The sequence below is a fragment of the Cricetulus griseus genome, chromosome 5 (genome assembly GCF_003668045.3).
Source record: "Cricetulus griseus strain 17A/GY chromosome 5, alternate assembly CriGri-PICRH-1.0, whole genome shotgun sequence".
NCBI lineage: Eukaryota > Metazoa > Chordata > Mammalia > Rodentia > Cricetidae > Cricetulus > Cricetulus griseus.
This window is the reverse complement of record NC_048598.1, coordinates 46819258-46841027: the sequence shown is the minus strand read 5'-3', so window position 1 is coordinate 46841027 and position 21770 is coordinate 46819258. Positions and strand designations below refer to the sequence as shown.

General features: G+C 33.5%; 1 protein-coding gene across 1 annotated transcript in view; it reads right to left on the bottom strand.

Annotated features, from left to right (window-relative positions):
• Window positions 1–3711: 3711 nt before the first annotated feature.
• Cdc73 (cell division cycle 73) overlaps window positions 3712–21770 on the bottom strand; it is a 110802-nt gene continuing 92743 nt past the window's right edge. The window contains exons 14-17 of the mRNA XM_027417429.2: window positions 16632–16793; window positions 14737–14837; window positions 9181–9322; window positions 3712–8341 (exon numbers count right to left, since the gene is read on the bottom strand). Coding sequence (XP_027273230.1) covers window positions 8305–8341; window positions 9181–9322; window positions 14737–14837; window positions 16632–16793 — 442 coding nt within the window. The 3' untranslated portion in view covers window positions 3712–8304. The remainder of the gene's footprint in view (window positions 8342–9180; window positions 9323–14736; window positions 14838–16631; window positions 16794–21770) is intronic.

Genomic DNA, 21770 nt, shown 5'->3' with positions numbered 1-21770 from the left:
ATTTTTTTTTCTGTTTCATTTGAGACCATAGAAAAGTTTGTCCCACTTCCAATGGGAGTATGGCTAGTGTTTTTGTTCATTAACACAGTGCTTGTCACTGGTACAAATTAAACAATAAATATTTAAATAAATTAATGCAACTAGAACTTTATTTTCCTCCAGTGTTGCCTAGAACCAAAGTTCTTTCAATTGCTGGAATGTTCCTCTAGTATTTCCAAAATGTACCCAATATAACTTCATGCTTTTATTGGTTCTTCTTAGCCACACTCAATGTTCTGTATTTGTCTCTTGAAGTTATGACCTTCATATTAGAGTTTTGCCTTCTAGTAAATTATTACTATTTTGGCCACTCCTTTTTTTGCTATTTTGGGGTGGGGGGGTGTTGTTTCATAGAAAGTTTAGTGTATAAACTGTCTCAGATAACATTTGAAAATTCAGATTGTCCTTCATCTTAACCAACAGCTCATTACTCCTGAATATTCTCACTAAAGAGGATATTTCCTATAGCTAGTACACTTTCTTTGTCTACCAGCCCCAACTTTGGCATAAATCATACGATGAAATATTCTAATCAGCAATGATCTCAGCAAAGAATCCAATTACCTCTATTTCTGTGGGCTGATGGCATGTTAATCAACAAGTTGTCAATTCAAACATAAGGAAATCTCCACTTTTCCCACTGAAGACTTGCCCTTTCCAAGTTTAATGAAACTGAGTTCACCATAATACCCATTAAGAACACTTGAAGGTAGTTTCCTTGGCAGCACAAATGTGGACACTTTTCCCTCTAACTCCATGATTTTGTTTAGAGTCCAGTCCATATTCTGGTAGACACAACAGGCTGCAACATTACTTAACATAACATAACATAACATAACATAACATAACATAACATAACTGGTGCCATAACCTCTTATCTAGTGATTAAGAAAGATCACTGGTAGAGAAAGAGGGAAGTGGATTACAAGTAATCAAGCCTTCTTTTAGAACATCACTGGCTTTTAAGACAAAGATAACAAATATATGTCGAAAGATGTATATTCATTTTGACACTATATAGTTACAAGTGAGAGAACAGTATGGCAAATCCTGCAACAGAGAAGTTATAGAGAAATACAAGTCCCTAATGAGCAACAGGGCACTGCACCAGTAGGAAGAAAAGATACTCCAATGTATATTCAAGACTTAAACCATATAATATTCATGAAGTTCATGGCTTCTGTTTCCTCTATCAAGAAAAGGTAAGGTCACTTCTGGGTGAAGACAATGGAGTAATACTGGATTGCAGCTGTATAATTAAGGACTTGACAGGAAAGTGGGAGGAAGAAAAGAACTTAGCCACCAAAAACATAAAGCATGCTAACAAGGAATGGCATACAGAAAGATTGAGAATCAGAATAGGATTTAACTAACCTTGTAGGAAAAGAAAGTTGGTGACATCTTAACAATTCTTATTCCAAGTCTAGAACAAATTGAGGAAAGAGGCTGTTCAGAGAAGTCAAAGAAAAAGAAAACCTCTCCATAATATAAAGTCCTTGCCTACCATCAATATATTCAGAGTTACCTTTTTCCTAGCTCCTAGCACCCAGCATCCAGCTCACAACTCTTCGTTAGTCTTTATAAAAGAGATGCATAAAAAAATGACCTTTGATACTCGCACTTTATGAAAATCTTGAATTTACACATTCCACTTAATCTCCCCTTCTCATCTATCAAGCTCAACTTGGGTGAAGCATTCAGTGTACAGGAACCTTCTCATCTCCACCAGCTCTTCTCCATGACTTCTTTACAAAGAAGCTCTACAGAACCTGGATTCCACATACCATCATCTAGGAAATGTCTCCAACTCCTTAGCCTGATTCTACTTCCACCAAAAACACTAAAATAAACAAAACTAATCTAACTCTTAATTCTCTGCACTATACTCGCAGCTAGCAGTTAAATGTTTCTGGAGAAAACTCACATCAGAGATCTATCTAGCTCCCAAATACATATTCTGCCCTATTTCCTTTTTAAGATTCCAAATTTCTTTGTCTTCAAAGTCCAACATCAACTTGCTTTATCCTTAAACTATAAGTTCATTTATCTTATACATGGCTCTACGTTTGTTTCTGCAATAAGCTAGTCATTACAAAATAAAAATACATTACCCAAAAACACAAAACATTTTCAAACTGTTTTACAGTCAAAACCACCATAAATACTAATGATGCTAAATTGTGTTCAAACAACTTAAGCCATGATGAGGCTTACTTTTACATCTATCAGTGATTATAGACAGAGTCCTGATAAAAACTTTCAAACCGCTCCAGCTCAAAGAACATTTATATCACCTGCCAATTTAAAAAAGAAAAGCAGATGCCATCTTCACACTTAGTCTTAACACTGCTAAGTCTAGGAAGGAAGTTCTGTAAGAACACATAAACTTGTTTTACCACAGTGAATGACATAGTGTGTTCTCTCCTAGGAATTTGTTAGCAAAAGCAGAATCCAATAAAATGTCAATATGTAGTAAGAAAATCTCTCAGATGTCTTCAGCTTCAGTGTGACCTCAGCTCTATTTACATTAGTTCAGTATGCTTTGGATAAGGATGGAATATAAACTATAAATTCTGTGACAAAGGGTATACTATAGATACTTGATTAGGTTTTCTATGGTCATTTTAAAAACAGCTTAAGTCTTCCAATTCACACTAAATGAGATCACTATTCGATTAAATTAGAAAAGAACTTATTTTTGGAAAAGAAAAAGGCATACCTGGCAATGTGCTTTTAGCCTACATATGCCTGAGCCTAAAATAATAACCCAACAGTGAATTCACTGTTTTAGTTCACAGATATGGATCTAAGAGCAAATGAAGGGAACAGAATAAATTTGTATTTATTGAGCACTTGTGAAAAGAATGAAAATTAAATTTGGATATGGTCCATTAAATACTTCATTAAAAAATTGCCATTCCAGTTTAACGTATTATTACTGGCATTGCCAATATGATAATATTGTTAATGATTTGATATTTGACTATATGGGAATGTGGTTTGTTTTGAAATTTATAAAATGTTAAAATCAGGATATTTATATGTAAAATATTGGGATATACTTTTAATATTATTACAATAACAAGAAACTTGACATACTTCAATTGTAAGTTCAGTAGGTTATGAAGCCTGCTGACTTTACAAAGAACTCAAAGTCTAGAAGTTTATTCAACTTATTAACCAAGAAAAAGAGACTAACTGGATTTAATTCAGTAATTCCAAAAAGTAACATCTTTATTTCCTGAACAGAAATACTATTCCTGACAAAACTCATGAATCATTTTACATAGAGACAACATCCCAAACTCACAATACTTCCTTCTTTCATGGCAGGTGTACATTATGTGTATACACACACACACACACACACACACACACACACACACACACACACACACACTTCTTTTGTTGTGTTTTGTTTGGGATCTTTTTTGGGAATTAAGATATATATATCTCCAAGATTTTTAACATCAAAGTGTTTTGTGTAAAATAAAGCGCACAATTAAAAGCTATCAAAATGGAATGAGAACATTTCATGAGGTAACAAAGGCTTGAAACAAAACTATTAGGAATTACTCTGCTTCAACAACACTAGTTGATGACTAAGAAACCAATGACAGGGGCCACTATCATGGTAGGGACTAAGTTACCTATTAAGAACTATTACCAAAGTTGGAGGTTAAGTAGCTTTACTTATGTTTAAAATAGAAACAAAATCCAACAGCACACAAAATACTTAGAAAGATCATTTGCTTAATTTTGACATACTATAATCCCATCCTTTAAATTTTGGCACAAATCTGGTTGCAGTTCACAAACTTTATTCATATAAAAAGCTTGCTGCATTTCAATATATGGCAGTTTATAACTTCCAGGATACTCTTATGAACAGTTCCTAAAATAATACACACAATCCCCCAAACACATCAATGACCTGAAAGAATTATTAACCTATTGTGTACTTACTAAAAAGAATTCTTTATACATTTATTATACATTTTCATTTTACCTTATTTGTTCTGCCAACATATTAGTGCAGAAACTATATTAGGGACAAAACATACTTCTAAACATGGCCAAGAATATGTCAAATAATTTAGGAACTAATTTAAAGTCCCTAATCAAATTTTCTAAGTCAAGGTTAATCAATTCTCCATTTTAATATAAATTAATGAACACCACCACATGAAAATTAAGCCCAAGTGGATAATGAAAATTCAGTCCAGTAATTTCAAAGTGAATGCAATTAAATTTAAATTTCATTTATTGGAAAAACAGCAGCCACCACAAATTTCTATAGGTTTTATCTTATAATTTTTCAACATTCTACATGATTTTAAATTAGACAGAATAACAAATCTTTTGAATTATGTGTATGCATGTATGCGCTATTCACACACATGCTTTAATAAATTGCCTGGAGGAGGGGACTAAAAATAAAACTTCTCTAGTTTAGCAATAATTTTGCATTTAAACAATTTATGGTATGGAGTGTAACTCAGTGGTAGAAATGCTTGCCTGAAATGCGCATGTCTCTGGGTTTATTCTCAAGACAACAAACAAAAAACAATAAAACAAAAACCCACAAAATTTAAAGCCACTTTCTAAATGATCAACTCTGACCAGCTTCAGTAAGTACTGTACTTAAGTCATTGCAGGATACTGAAGAGTGTCAAACAATTTTTCATAGCTCATCAGTGCAATACATAATCCCTTCCCATGTTCCGAAAACAAAACAAAACAAAAAAAGAACACTGTCATCACTTCGGGTTAAGAAGTCACAAAAAATTTTATTTAAAAAATGTTTAAGTATTTATTAGAGGGTGAAGAATTTTCATTTAGGTGAGAACTTTTACTTTTTGTGTATAAACTAACTCAAACTATGTCTTTCTTTTCATAATTAAATTTTATCTTACTCTGCATAGCAAAGAAAAATTAATAGTTCTTTGAAATTAAAGACGAGAGTTTCGTTATCATGAAATAGTTCTTCCTGTATAAACTGCTGTCCTGCTGCTGCTAAGGAACACTTAGAAAGTAATAAGCAAACAGGAAACAAACCATAAGCTATAATACTAATTAATAATGAAATATATTAAATGATGTTTAAATATTAAACAGCAAAATACTCCTTGGATATTAAATAAATAAGATTTGAATTTGTCATTTGGGGATATAGGTCAATAATATCACCAATGAGAGATGTTCTAGTGCAAAGAGTGGCCTCAAAACTTCTACATACATACATACATACATACATACATACATACATACATACATACATACACACACACACACACACACACACACACACACACACACACACACGACATACACAGATGAAGAAAAAAAAAGAGGGAGGAAACACAACATGTAATACTGGTATTACTTTCAATAACACTTTAAAAAGGGTGAATCTCACTCCTTACACACACACATACACACACACACACACACACACACACCAGGAAAACTTTTGAAACCTAGTGACAAGTGGGATTATTCCAGAAAATGAAAGTAAGGATTTATATATTTTTCAAATCTCTTCAAATGGTGAGCTTCTGATTAAAACTACATACTTCTTACTGTTACTTAGAAGACTCCAAATATCAGAGAGCTTTACAAGTAAAGCTGGCAAGAGTACCTCCAGTTAGCAACTTATAGGTAAACTGAACATATTAATGTGTATTCATTTTCATTAAACTATCTACTCATTTCTTCTCATTGCTTATAATTCTTTATTTTTAATTCTAAGGTCAAATAAGGTCAAAACTATTTTTATGGACTGAATCACTTATGCTGAAAATACATCATCCATTTACACATATAAATATCTACTGAATGCCTACATGTGCAAGGCACTGTATTAGGTGCTGCTGTAGAACTGAGTCACAAGAGAATAATGAATGATTGGCTGAGCATAGTGAATTTTAATAATTTGTTTTTTTCCTTTATTTTTATAATTAGTCACTAAAAAATTTCATAAACTTACTCAGGAGACCAAAATTTTGAGATTAAAAAAAAAATCTAAAATGCATGTGCATGTTTATGTGTAGGTAATGAAAGAAAGGAGACTATTATACAGAAGAAAGATGAGTTCTTAGGGAAGGGTGAGGTAAGAAAAAAAAGAAATAGATGTGGTAGGAAAGCAAAAGGGGAAATGGAGGCCAGAGGGCTGAGGAGGACAGTGGGAAATGGGAAAAGAACAAGGAAAATGACATGTATATACCAAAATGCTGTCATGAATTACGTTTCCACCTTGAATTTTTTTTTTTAAATCTTAAAAATAAAACAAGAAATCCCAGTGTACACAAAGGATCTGATTTCAAGATACATAGTTCTAGGTTTACTAAGTAACAGAGTACAGAGTACACCCAGAAACTTTTGACTACACACAAGAAAATTTAAAATAGAAAAATAAACCATGTTCAAAGTAGATATTTTAACCATACTCTGTTATCAAGTAAATTTCAGATAGTAAGAATAAATACCAAACATCTTTATGGAAAGGTAGTAGTAGTTCATGTCCACTTTATAGTAGTCCTAACAAGTAATTTTAAAGTTTTACATTAAAGTATTACAAGTTTGACTCACTATTTCATCGTGGAGAAAGTTTATTCAGTACATAATTTAAGAAGAGATTTGTATGCTGAGAAATTCTGTGAACAAAGTGAGTTTTCTTTTACCATAAAGAGGATGCAGGGAGAACGGGAAATTGTGGGCAGAACCTACTAAAAGTGTACTACAGTCATTTAAAACATTAGCTGCTTCTCTTCTGTAGAGCCCACTGAATTTCATCTGAATAAATATCTTTTCCATTTTTACTGATAACGGACTTTTGTAGTAAGTTAGTAAAATAAATAATACTTGTTTCCCATTTTTATGATAGCATTAAATTCTAAAGAGGCTAAGAATCCTCACCAGAATAAAAGAAAGAGCTAAATGTTTTATCACCCCCCCTTCCCCAATTTGATAACCTAAGAGATAGCCACTGGGGAAATCAAGATACAAGGTGGGATGGTCAACCACAGCTCTACTGGGGGAAAAAAAAAAAAAAAAAAAAAACATAAAAAAAAACACGGTTTCAAGGAATGCACATTCCTTTTAAGTAGTAAAAGATAAAACCAGGACTCAAGGAGCATGGTCATTCATTGCAGCTTGGATGCAACACTCTGTCTATAGTAGAGAAATAGTAAAATATTTTACTAAGTTAAAATATAGGTTTTATATTTTATACCACATTGAACACACACATAAAAATACCAGTGTTTTTGTCTTGTTTCTGTTCAGACACGTAAGCAAATGTGTTCTTTGGTGCCTGGGAATTTATCAATCTTTAGGGATAATTGAAGATAAGAAGTCCCAAGGTGACATGTGTACAAATAGAAGACTCAAAATCCTATAGCTTATAAGAATCAAAAGCAAACTTAGAAGTAGTTCAAGTTATGCTGTAATTAGGCTAATACATCTCAGTTCCCAAAATCATACTTTAGCTCCCCAAGTAAAAATCACCACAGCCTATTACACTTTAATCTTTGTTTTTTGAGATTTCTTTTCAAGTGGAAACACATCCCAGTTAGAAATATATCACTTTAAGTTTAAAATCATCAAAGTCAACAAAGAGAATATACATTCATTAAATGTATTCATTTACAAAAGAAATCTTGAAAAGGCTGAATTTAACTGAAACTAAAGACTTCTTGATTTTTCATTATTCCTTTTTAAACATGAGTTAGTATAGACATAGTATACACACAGGCTGACTTTCAGCTGATTTAATAGTTACTTCCCTTTGATGGGGTTTTGAAGTTCTAGAGTCTTAAAATTTAAAACCATTCATGACAGTCTTTTCCAGTAAAAGGAATCATAGAGCAATGAAAAATCAGAAGCAAGATGGCTTAGAGAGCCTAATAACTTCTAAATATACACACATTTATAACCTGTATTTATTTCTAGAGAAACAAATTTTAAGTAATGCTAATTTAACCAATAGAGAAAAAGCGTCTATCAAAATATACAATTTCCGTTACAGACTAGAAGGCTAATATTAAAAAAATAGTTGTAAGCCAAAAAAGTTTGCTTGTATGGATGGGAGGCAATGCCCCTTTGAAGCACACAGCATCAAACAAGGTCTTAAAAAAGACTGCTCTGTGGCCTTCTTCATTTGCAAGTTCTTGATGAATTCATAAAGCTTGGGTCTCAGTCTGTAGATCAAGCTATATCCATGCTTCTTACACCAAGTTTTCAGAAAAGGAGGAATCAAAAGATTCAGAATCGCAAATGGGATTTATGCTTTACCATGTACCTGGAGAGGGAAATAGAATAATGGGTTATGATGATAATACAAAAATCTAATAATGGATTATGATGACAATACAAAATTTAAAATTTTAAGGATATTACATGTAAAAAGGGGTGACTTCTTTTTTATATCTTAAAATCACTAAGGGAAAAAACACTGAAAACTGGATTCTGTAACTTCTGAAAAATAATAAGTAAAAAGACAAAAACAAAAAAAAATGAATTTTTCTCATTACATTCTATAACCTAAGAGCCTACTGGAAGTACATTTGTCTTTACATATTATCCATTATAGAATAGATTTGCCTCATGACTTTCAGAAAGCTGACACAATCCAGTAAGGGATACCAAACAAAATATAATTTTCAGGGAACACAACAAATAACAACTGAGTTCAAAGTATTATAATTTGCTCTTCTTAATATTTATAAATTACAGAAGTTATTTTAAAGGACTTAACAGCTCTATTTTAGTAATTCAAATAAATGTAAGAACTAAATTCTTTCACAAGCTTTGAGGGGGGGAAGATCAGTGGTCAGCTGACTCCAGGCTCCCTGAGCCGACAGAAAATGAAGTTCAGAAAGTTACACAGTTCATGAGAGCAAGACCACAAAATCTTTGTCTTCTCATACAGAGTTTAATGTGCCTTCTATCAGACTATATAAACTCTACATATTAAGTCAATAAATCAAACTATTTGTCAATCATCTATTATGTTGGCATCAAATCAGACAATACTCAAAGCAAAGAATTACAGAATATATCATAACTTTAAAGATTTTAAATTCTGATAAAAATCACTAAAATGAAGCATGTATGAGTATATTTTAGAATCACAATTACCTATCCAATGTTTCCCAAAAACGTAAGAAAACTGGTCTATCCAAATGGCGCTTATGATAGCTGAGTTCTAATACCGTTACATCCCATTTTTGAACATTTGGATCTAGACGAACTTCATCATACTTGAGATGGAAGGCTTTAACTACATGGGGAACAGGGAGGAAAAAAATAATATTCTTATTAAAACTGAGGCCAAAATTATGGAAACACTTTCTGGAAAGAAAATACATATAAATACCAAAATAAAAATTACTATCTTTCTACTACCAACTGAAGCTACATTAACATTATAGCCAGTGATCTGTGAAACAACTGCTAAGCATATGGTACCATCAGAAACACTGAGGGTCAACAAACAGTGAGGGTGGATACAAGTTAGCTACTGGAGATGGAAATACCAAATAAGGTAAAATAAATTCATGATTCAGTGAAAATTAAAATGAGTAAATGGAAAGTACAATAAAAATTACTTAGAAACTATTAAAAACAATTTTCTTTGCAAATGCACAATTAATTAAAACAATTCACTAAGGAATTCCGTGTTAGACTTGAAATGACCCATTTTCAGCAGGGAGGTGGTAGCACCCACACCTTTAATCGAAGCGCTTGGGAGGCAGAGGCAAGTAAATCTCTGGGAGTTTGAGGCCAGCCTGGTCTATAGAGTGAGTCCTAGGACAGCCAAAGCTGTTACACAAAGAAATGCTTTCTTGAAAACAAACAACAGAAAAGGCCATTTTCAAAAAAAATGTTATGTAAGCAAACTTTTTTTTTTTTTTTTGCTTTGTTTTGTTGTTTTTTCGAGACAGGATTTCTCTGTGGCTTGGGAGGCTGTCCTGGAAGTAGCTCTTGTAAACCAGGCTGGTTTCAAACTCACAGAGATCTGTCGGCCTCTGCTGGGATTAAAGGCGTGCACCAGTAACAGCCGGCTACAAACAGTTTTGTTTTGTTGTTTTGTTTTTAATTTGTGCATTTATAGCTGGAAGGTGGTATCTCATGCTTTTAATCTCAGCATTCAGGAGGCACAGGCAGGAGAATCTCTGAATTTAAGGCCAGCCTGGTCTACAGAGCAAGTTCTAGTGCAGTCAGGTATACACAGAGACCCTGTCTAGAAAAACAAATATAATTGTAAAATTATTACATGAAATACAAATTAACATTTCTAAATACTTTTCATTATGCTTATTACATCCTTTGTTTTTCTAGTGTTAACTGCTTTGCTTTAAATTGCTGCTTATACTATATATGAAGGGGCTGTGGTAATGGCTCAGTCAGTAAACCACCTACCACATGAGTCTTAGTACCTGAATTAGTATCTCTCACACTCACAGTTTGGGCCTTTGTGTCTATAACCCCAAAGCTATAGTACAGAAAAAGGCAGCTCCCTGAAGCTCATTGGCCAGCCCGACTAGTCACAATGATGAACTAAAGGTTGGTTTAGTGAGAATCCTTGTCTCAAAAACTAAAGTGGGGCTGGCATGATGGCTCGGCAGTTCAGGGCACTTGCTGCACAGGCCTGACAACTGAGTTTGATCCCCAGAACTGTCAGTGGAAGGGAAAAAAAAAACCTACTCTAGCTCTCCGGCTTCATGTGAGTCACAGACTCTGTGGGAACACCCCCCGCCCCCAAATTCTTTGTCTCTCCATACCACACACAAACAAAATACATTCATTCTCATTTTTTCTCTGACACACATACACACTAAGAAGAGTAATGAGTAAAATACCTGGTGTTAAGCTCTGGCCTCCACTTACAAATACATTCACACGTACATATGTATATACTCACCTGAATACTCACATACATCTCCACTAAATACATATTAAAAGTTAAAAGCTTTTAATAAAATGATTTACATTTAAATAAAATTATTTGTATGAATTGCTAAAACCTATGATTTTTTAATAATAATTTTTACTGTTATTTACTTCTGATCTAGACTTTTTAAACTTAGTAGCATAGTTAAAAAGAAAATAAGGTTTCCCTCATCAGACCAAAAAAAAAAAAAAATTCCCATTTTATTTATTTGTTTATTTTGGTTTTGGGGGGCAGGGTTTCTTTGTGTAGTCCTGAATGTCCTGGAATAGACAAAATATTTCTATTGGAGGTACCAATAATGCAAAGCAAACATGCCAGCATATTACCAGAAAATGTAATTGTGACTCAGAAAAACCAAAGTTTTCTAAGCTTCTTCAAGTAAAAACAAAAGAAATTATGTAGTGACACAAAGAATGCAAAAAAATTCATGTGCCTCAGAATAACACCATCTTTAGGCAAAAGTCATAAACTTTGCAAATATTTCCAGCAGGGAACAAAAAATTTATCCTTTTGATAAACAGATACACTAATGGCATACCATGATGAAGAGAAGATATTGTAGAGATTTTAAAAATTTAATAGTAACCAGCAAGAATTTAAAGAAACTATCATTAAAAAAAATCTGAGGAATGGGGCTGGAGAGATGTCATGGTGGTTAAGAACACTTGCTGCTCTTCCAGAGAACCTGGATTCTATTCCCAGTACCCACAGGGCATAAACAACTGTAAACTCCTGCTGCTCCTTCTGGCCTCCATGGATACAAGGCACACACAGGGCATACATACATAAATGCAGGCAAAATATAAATAAACATAAAAAATAAAATAATCTTTTTTAAAATCTTGAGAGCTGAAGATAGAATGCTTGCTTTAGCATGCAAAAGTCAAGGATTCAATCCAGAGCATTCTACTGGAGGAGGGGGCAATTTTCATCAACAAATGTATACAGCTACTCAAACATAAAATATTAACCTACAAATTAAAATTTATTATTCATTTGAAAGGATTTTATTTGGAAACTATATAATTCAGTATCTAATATCTTTGTTAAAATTGGGTCACAATTATGCAATATTGTTACTTTTTACTTATAGTTCATGAAAATACTGCCCAAACTCCCAGGTTTCTCTTATGCTATATAAGTAATTACATTCTTTACTACGTAAATGGTGAGAAAAGCACTGTGATAGTTAATTTATCAACTTGAAACAAACTAGAATCACCTCAGAAGAGTCTTCATGAGGGATTTTCCACCCAGGGCTGGCCAGTAAGCATATCTATGGTGGACCGTCATTACTAAGTTAACTGATATGCAAAGAGTCAGCCCACTGTGGGCAGCACCATTCCCTGAGTCACAAGTGCGAAACTGTTTAAGAGCAGAGAAATCTGTGGTGAGCACAGGCAAGCAAGCAAGCAAGCATAAATGCATTCATTTCTCTCTCCTCTTGACTATGGATGTGTTATGGCTACCCAAACAAAAGTTTTGCCTTGACCTCCTCACAATGATGAACTGTATGTAACCTGAAACTATAAGATGACATAAACATATTTTCCCTCTAAGTTGCTTTTTGTCAAGGTATTTTATTATAGGAATACAAATGAAACTAGGACAAGCACTACGAGCTAAAAGGCAATACAGTCCTAAGTTTCTGGTTCTGGCAAATCACACACACAAAAATAAAATAATAAAAATAATTTTTTAAAAAACCAAAAGACAAAACTAAGCCAGGGATAAAATGGGTGAAGAATGTGGTGTCACTTGGAATGGACTGTCATATTCCTACAAAACATTACCAAGTATTTATCAGGTAGTAAGACACACAGTCCTATAATGTTGAGATAAGAGACACAATTTTTATAAAGTGGGGAGAGAAAAAACTAGAAATGTGAGGTGGGCATTGTGGCATGTGCCTCTAATTCCAGCACTCAGGAGGCAGAGACAGGCGGATCTACATGAGTTTAAGGCCAACTTGGTCTACAGAATTCGTCCCAGGACAGCCAAAGCTGGTACACAGAGAAACCCTACCTCAAAAAACAAAACAAAAAGTTGAAAATGTAAGATTTCCATAAGAGGGTATTCAGAATTTAAAGAGGAATGATAATTTAAAATGTACAGCTGACAGAAAGAACTACCCAAACCAAACCAAAACAAAAAACTTTGAGATCAAATGAAGTCTAGTACTTGAAAACAAGCATTTTACAAAGTAAGAAATGAGTCAACACAGTAAAATTCTGATAGAAGTTAAAAACTATTTAATATTGGGAGGTATAGAAAAACAATTTAGTGAAAGAGCCAAGCTACAGTAGTTACAAAAAAAACAATGTGTGATTGTCATTGTTTGTACATGGTTTGGTTTTGTGATTCTTTTAAATATGGGAGGAAAACATTTTTAACCACTGGCAAAAAGGAGCCAGTATGAAAGCAACAATGAAGACAAAGAATAATTTTCGGAATAAAATCATTGATTACTGTTAAATTCTCAGTATCCTTATCTACCTTGGAAGAATAATATTCTCAACAACTGAAATAAACATATTAATCCCTAATAAAATTCAGTCTTTTTATCTTGAAGACAACCTAACCATCTTTAAAAGACAGACAACAAGGCAAGATCTAAAAAAAGAAAAAACATGAAAACAGGTACTTACATTCATTAACACATTTCCACTCTCTCCATATATTTAACTTTCTATGTGCCAACTCTATGCATTCCTCAAAAATGACATAAAAAGTTATCATAATAACAGCAACGTTGTAATTTATCTTTAAAAGCAGACTGAGGTTAAAAAAAAAAAAACAAAGTAATAAAATTTTAATTTTAGGACAGAATGGTGTTACCAATAAAAATGGGTTGCTAAAATAGCTGGATTATATAATAGTATAATTTACATTCACAATAAGTTGTCACTGATTAAGTACCTATTTTATGAGAATAATTTTTAATTAATTTTACTAACATCAATATTTTAATTGGATACGCCAACTAAGTAATAGTTGGACCATCCCTTCCACCTAATAGACTAATCTACTGTATTAATTCATACCAATGTATGTTCAATAGTGATTTAATATATATGAAATATAACTCATTCATAGGGTATTTATTGAAAGTCTCCATGTATCTGGCATTCTTTTGTTGAGAACACAAAGGTGAATGAATGAATAAAGCAGAAAGGGGCTTCTCCTACTGTGGTACGTGCAGTTGACAAGCACTATTAAGCACTCTCCAAAGAAAGAACACTTGAACTGAGAGACATAAATGAAGAAGAAAGGCCAATCATACAATACCCATTCCAGATTGGGTAGCTGATAAATGTCTGGGACATTTTGAGCTACTGCTGCTATACAGCAAGTCAACCTACATAAGACTTGATATATGCAGGTCTAGAAATATAAGTGAAAACTCATTAATTTATACAATGTACATTATATAAAGCTAGTTATCAATCTTAATAAATATGTACAAGCATATTGAAATATTAATAGTGTAGATAACATAAGATATTTAGCAATGTAACCATACACAAAACACTCATATTTTTATATACACCCACACAGAAAATATTAGTGTACAAAAGGCTTTAAAAATACCTCAGAGGTAGTTAAAGATTAGTATTATATGTTACTTAATGGCAATCCTTTAATACATTCATATACAGGATGACTTACATGTGGCTCTTTCTTTTAAAAAGCTAATTCTATATTGAATAAGCAGTAAACATATGAAGAGAGAATCTTACTTTTAGCAAATATGTCAACTGGTGATCCATCAGGTAGAAGCCATGGCCATCCTTTGAACTGCCAAGCAGGACCTTGAACAAAAACAGCTACAACCCGATCCCTACAAACAGAAAACAGGAAGTGGAAGAGAATAAAATACCTCACACTTGAGCTTTAACTACTGCAAATTAAACTACTACTACTTAAAAAGGACTCTCATAATTACTCAGGTGACAGTCTTCCCAGCAGTCCTCTTGGTGACACAAACATAGCTGACTTGTCATTTTAGTATGTTGGTAGGATATAAACCTTAATGGCCCCAATCCCTACCTAAGTCTTCTGGAGATGGTTGTAAACAATAGTTTCAGGTCATCTTTGTAATCCTTTTTTCTTTCCGTTGAGTCTACTCACAGACTGGAATACAGATCAGTAGCTGATTTATTAATTGAACAAACTGGTTTTAAATGGAAGTTATTGGAAATTCAAGTACATATTAAATATTTAAATTTAATTAAAATACTAAATTACAGGAATTTTCCAGTCACTTTATAATACTCCAAGACTTCTTTTCAAATCTTCTGGTTCCTTAGGAATGAATCTGAGTATGAGAATACCTCAGCTTTTCTAATTTGCCAAGCTTATTTACCCTAAATGTTAGTTTGGTTTTAAATTAACTCATTTTTTTCAGCTATACAAGCTAGTTTTCCAAGAAAGAACAAATTTCTTTCTAGGTCCTCATATCTCATTATTTTGCAGGATATTTAGTAGTTTAAGCATGCATCAGTCAAGAACAAAATAATGATGGTTACTCACCATTAGTATCACTGACTAAAGTATTTACTAAGTGACAGCATTGTTTTAAGCACATTATAAATTAACCATGTTAATACATTTCATCATCAAAACACTCTGGTGAGATGAATACTAACTACTGTACCCCATTTTCAGATGAGGCAAATGTATAGCTATGTTATAGAACAGTCCACTAAACAGAAGGCAAAGGGGGGAATGAAGGAAGGAGAATAATGATTAATCTTGGGCACTGGATAGAAAAGTTCCATTTAAGAACTGATCTATCAAGAGAATCATCACTCAAGAGTATTACTACGGAAATAGGTTGCTCTTTAAAAGGTCTTCATAATGCCCAGAGATCTACATACCACACATTAATAATCACTGCCTCAGACAAAAATTCTATACATCTATCAAAACAATTAACCAGTACTCTGTTCAAGACCTACAGCAAGCCATGTGTGGAATTAATGCCAATCACCAGTTTTCAGAAGACTAAAGCAAAGGACTACTGTGAGTTCAAGCCCAAACTAGAGTGAGGCCTTGTTGCAACAGACAAATACACATCCCACAAACTGACAACTAGCAAGGTCACTGAGAAAACAGCAACCTTTAAGCAGCAGCCTCAAAGTTTCTGAGGCTAAAATTAAATCATAAACAAAAGCATTCCCTTCTGTGAAATATATACCCCAAACTTTCAAAAAATCTTCAAATGTATACAGCACACTACTAAATAAGATGTAACTTATACCACATAATTGTTGTGAGAGTATATTACTAGAATGTCAGTATTTTTGATATAGATCTTCATATATACATTAATAATTTTTCCAAGATAATTTCTATTTAGATTCCATTATAAATTATGATACTTGTTTATAACATTTAAAATATGGGCAGACAAGATAACTCAGCAGGTAAATGTGCTTGCTACCAAACCTGACAACTGCAGTTTGATCCAGGACATGCATGTTCGAAAGAGAAAAACCAACACCTGCAAGTTGTCCTCTGACCCCTGCATTCATACCATAGCATACTCATACACACAAAATAAATATTTAAAAAAAAATTTAGATGCAAAGAAAACATTAATTCAGAGAGAATGGGGGAGGGGTTATCTTACCAGTCCTGAGGCATAAGTTTCAGGGGCTGGTCTACTACTCTATAAGGTACTGTGACACTAATTGCTGTGCCCCCTGGTTGCATTTGATCTTTTCTTCTCTGTATTAGTGTTTCATTTTCTCGTTGACAACCTTGTTTCTTCTTTTCATCTGATGGCACAAACCTTTGAAAAAGTAGAGAAAAAGTACACAAAATGATGAAACTAGGAAAACTCATTTTCAGATAATTTTTGAAATGTTAGTATTTCAAGGTAAAATGTTTGCCTTTATGTGTAAATCTTAAGAGTTGCAGAGTATGGGTCTTTCCTTTTCATTTTATTTTGATTTTGGTTTTCAAGACAGGTTTTCTGTGTAGTCTTGCCTATCCTATCCTGGAACTAGCTATGTAGAGCAGGCTAGCCTCAAATTCAGAGACCCGCTTACCTCCACCTCCCTAGTGCTGGGGTTATAGGCATGTGCCACCACTGCCAGCTGGTCTTTACTCTGTATACCAAAAAGAAGCAGTATTTCACTTGTACCCTATGTCTCCGTATAAACAATGTGTATTCGTTAATGAGCATACAGTAGTTGTAACACTAATTTTATTTCTGAAATGCTATTAATGACAGGACAGCATAATGATAAATCAAAAGGTCGTTTAAAAGAAAGATGCTTCGTGCTTGGACAGAACTATTCGCTGGGAGATTCAACTTATGCCAATTTTCACAACTTAAAGAAAAACCCTTCTATACTTTTATATTTCAGAAAAAATTAGAAAAGTGACAAACTTCTGTGTTACTTTTAATACTTTTAATATTACTGTAGGGAAATCAGCATATTATCAATCTGTTCTAATAAACACATCTAATACTATCATATAATAGTATTTAAATAACTCTGTGGCTCAACTTTCTACTGTGTCCTTCCCACAGAAGACACACTATATGTTGGGGCATGTGGCTGAATAAAAGGAAACTAACAGAACACCAGCATTTATCTCTGCTTCCTGAATCTGATACAGTGTAATAACCTGTCTTACTCTCCTGCTGCCAGGGCTTTTCCCATACCCTCCCATTGTGAGACAAAAGGAATCCAAGTTGCTTTTGTCAAGTATTCGATCAGAGCACTGAAAAAGTACCTGATACTTAAGCATTTATAAACACTCTAATTTTTAAAATAAAATCTAAACACACGGTCATTAATCACAGCTTAGCCCCTCCAATTAGATCAGGAAATAAATCACAGCACTTGCAGAATACGTGCTACCAGAGGGTAGGGAAGAAGGCAAGCACTCAGGGGTGGAATACGGAATTCCATACTTGGGAGGGCTCCTTGAAATTTTTCATAAAGTAATTCTAATTTTGTGGTCATGGAAGGTTTTAGTGCTTGATAATAACAATACAGGACGGTCTGGAGATGACCTAAATTCATATTTATTTTATAGATGCTAATCAATTACTCCTGTTTAACTTTTGCTTGTTTTTAATTAATCAAGCTTATATAGAAAATATGAAATTTAACAGCAACACTTTGAATAAAGAATCTTAAAATATTGTTTATAATGTTGGAAACAATTCTAAATCAAAAAGAACTATGAATGAAGGTATTTAGTAAACTTGCACACACAATGGAACACATTCAACGTTAGAACACATATACACAGTTGAGTCCTGTGCTCTTGAACTCATAATCAGATGAGCCAAACAAGAGTTCTTACCACCAAAACCGAAACTAAGTTGGTTTTCTTTGCCTCAGTTTATAACTAGCTGAAGTTAAACTGTTCAAATTTTTAAATACATTTTTCTTTTTGGATTCTGAAATGTTATAAAGTACATCAATAATGAATTACAAAATAAAAAACAAATATTATCCAATTAATAGAAGTCATATACCTAATTCAACCTATTTCCAAATAAATAAGAGTTATGTAGCACCTGCATGTTTCCACACTGGCTGTTTCAATTTTATTAAAGTTCAGAACAACTCATGTGGTTCAGAGTTTTAAAAATAACTAATTTTTTTCATGTGTTCTAGTATCTTAATGTTTGCTTGTGTTGAGGCATTTCATATTTTAAGAACAGCAAAGCTCCTCTGTTAACAATAACAAGCAGCTCTATTTCAAACTACTTTGGTCAGTTGATAGCATAATAAACATTATGACCACTTCTGAAGTTCACTGAGATTAATATGCCACCTGTTCATCTTACTGAAGGTCATTAAACCTAAGGGACACTAAGGACTAGGATATACACTCTATCAAACCACTAAGGGAAACAAAAACAGTAACTTCCAATTAAGCTCCAGTACTTTGATACTGTACATAACTCAAAGCCACCATTCCTCTACTGGAAGTGACTATTTCTCCTAACAGACTGTAATGTTTGAAGTTATGATAGAAAAATTTTCATTTATACCTCAAGAACAAAAAGCAGCAGAGCTTTATCTAGACTACAGGTTCTCTTAGATATCAACTAAATGCTCTATAAAGAGCCTTCAAAATAATTACAACAATGTAAGCTAGCAATCATTCCTCTCACAAGGAGGAATTTACTTTAACCTATTTTTTGCACATATAATATTGGTATAAAATTTATACACAATTAAATTTGAAAAAGTTTTAATTTGTACCCAGAGCATGCTCATAAAAACTATAATGTGATAATCCAGTAAGACACCTTGTGCGCCTTCAATCAGTCAACTCCCATCACTCTTCTCAATCACTTTACATTCTCATCCGCATACACTGGTTGTACCATATTCATATACACAAAGTCACATAGGACATAATCCTTTGCAGCTGGCTTCTTCAATCAAGTGTTTCTAATATTCATTTATACTGTGGGAACACAATCAGTAGTTTGTTCTATTACTGCTGTGTGGTATCTATCATTACACGGTACTGAAAATGATTTGTTCTTGCTAATGGTGGGTGAGTGGGTATCACAGTTCATTTGAGGTGTTATAATAAAAACATGACAGACAAGGTGGCTTATAACAACTTTTATTTCTAGAAGTTGAGGTCAAACATCAAGATACTGACACACCTCAAACCCAGGGAGAAAGGAACTACTTAACGGTTCAGCCTGCCACCTGCATGCCACATTCTCACAGTAAAGAGAGCAAGAGGTTTGAACTGCAATGGTATTAATCCTATTATTAAGGGCAGAGTTCTCATCTTAATTAGCCCCAATCTTAGTTACTTTTCTAGTTGCTGTCACAAAAAAGGGAAAAAAAAAAAAACCCACTTGACATATAAAACTTAAGGGGGTCCAGTCAGTCCTTCATGGCTGGGAAGTTATGGCAGCAGAAGCCTGAGGAAGCTGGTCAAATTGCAATTACAGTCAAGAAGCAGAGAGCAATGAATGCCCTCACAGTTCACTTTCTTCATTTATCCACTGTAGAACCCCAGCCTGTAGAAGTACTATCCAAAGATTCACTGGTCTTCCCATCTCAACTAACCTGTACAGACAATGACTCACAGGCATGTTCAGAGGCCTGTTTCCTAGGTGATTCTAGATGCTGTCAAGTTGACAATTTCACCAGAGAGGTTCTAAGACATGGGTTAGTACAAATAAAGCTATCCCAGGAGTTACATTAGTGATTTATAAACATACATTTTCATTCTTTTATATAAACATTTTGCAGTGGAATTCTTGAAACATGGAGTACATTTAACTTTTTAAGAAGTTGCAAAGAAAAAATTTAAGAATACCTTCTATTTTGTATTTTCACTAAAAATTCCTGAGAACTAGATTTTTAGTTTTGCCTTCTAATGGGTGTGTACTATCTCCTCATGTGTTTACTAGACTGAATTCTTTACTACGGTATCTAATCTTTTGCTTCTGAGTCTTTTTAATATTAGTATGTAGGAGTTCCTTACGTACCGTAGACATGTCTTATGTTAGAAATGTTTAATGAGAAAGATGAAAATTGTGTCAGGGTTGCCACCAAGGCCTGACAACTGTAAGATGTCCATCATCAATTGTAGAATATATTTTAACTGTTGCACCAACATTAAGTCATGACACAAAAGTTTACATTTGATTAAAGTATGCAATGATTTACTTGACTAAACAAAAAATATGATCAAAGTGCTACAATACTATTAGTTTGGTTACTCTAGATTAATTACCAATTATCAACCTACATCTTCTATTGCAATTCCCCTTATGCTTTAGAAGTATCGGTTAATGATAGCAATGGCTAGATAGAAAATAATTTAGGCTGTCAAAGAAAAGGCAGTAAAAATTAGCCCTTTAAGTTATATCCAAGTCTTAACAGAACAAACAATCATGTTTTATTTCTATGTCTCTCCTTGCTTAGTAATTTAGCTATATAGCAGCATCTGGAGGGATAGTACATCAGACAGCTAAATATGAGAAAAATTTTTATTTGTTTACCAAGCTTTAAATGTGTTACTAGAAAGAAGTATTTAATACTAAATCTAACTATGTTTATTTCACTAAGAATTTATCTTATTTAAAGTGATACTACATTAATAATTTTACAACTGACTTTCTTAAAGAAATAGCAATTTACTATCTCTCAACTGTCACTCAGACATGATGCACACTAGTTGTGTGCTGCTCTGCAACATTATCTGTGAATATTAGATAAAGTGAAAAACAAATCTGAAAAAAATTATTTAGATAAAACCATGTTATTTGAGATTTGTCATGGTTAATGCTGTCAAATGAACAGATCTAGAATAACCTAAAACACAAGCCACCTAGCAAGTTTGCTAGATTGGGTTATCTCCTATTTAACTTCAGTTTTCAACTGAACACAATCCTGAGTTACCTAAGGAGTCTCAACTGAGGATTGCCTAATCAGACTGGCCTGTTAGCATGTCTGACTTGCTAACTGATGTAACAGGGCAATACAATATCTAGACAGAGGATCCTGGGCTATATGAGAAAACTAGCTGAGCAGAAGCTGGGGAGTAAGCCACTGACAGCATACTTTCATGGTCTCTGCATAAGTTCCTGCCCTGCCTGCATTTTACCCCAAGTTCTCTCAATGATGGACCATAACTTAAGATAAAATAAATCCTTCCCTCTCAAAGCTGTTTTTGGTCATGGTGTTTAACACTGCAACAAAAAACAAACAAGGACAAGTTAAATTGAGGTGGGAAGGTTTACACTAACTGGGATACCACCATT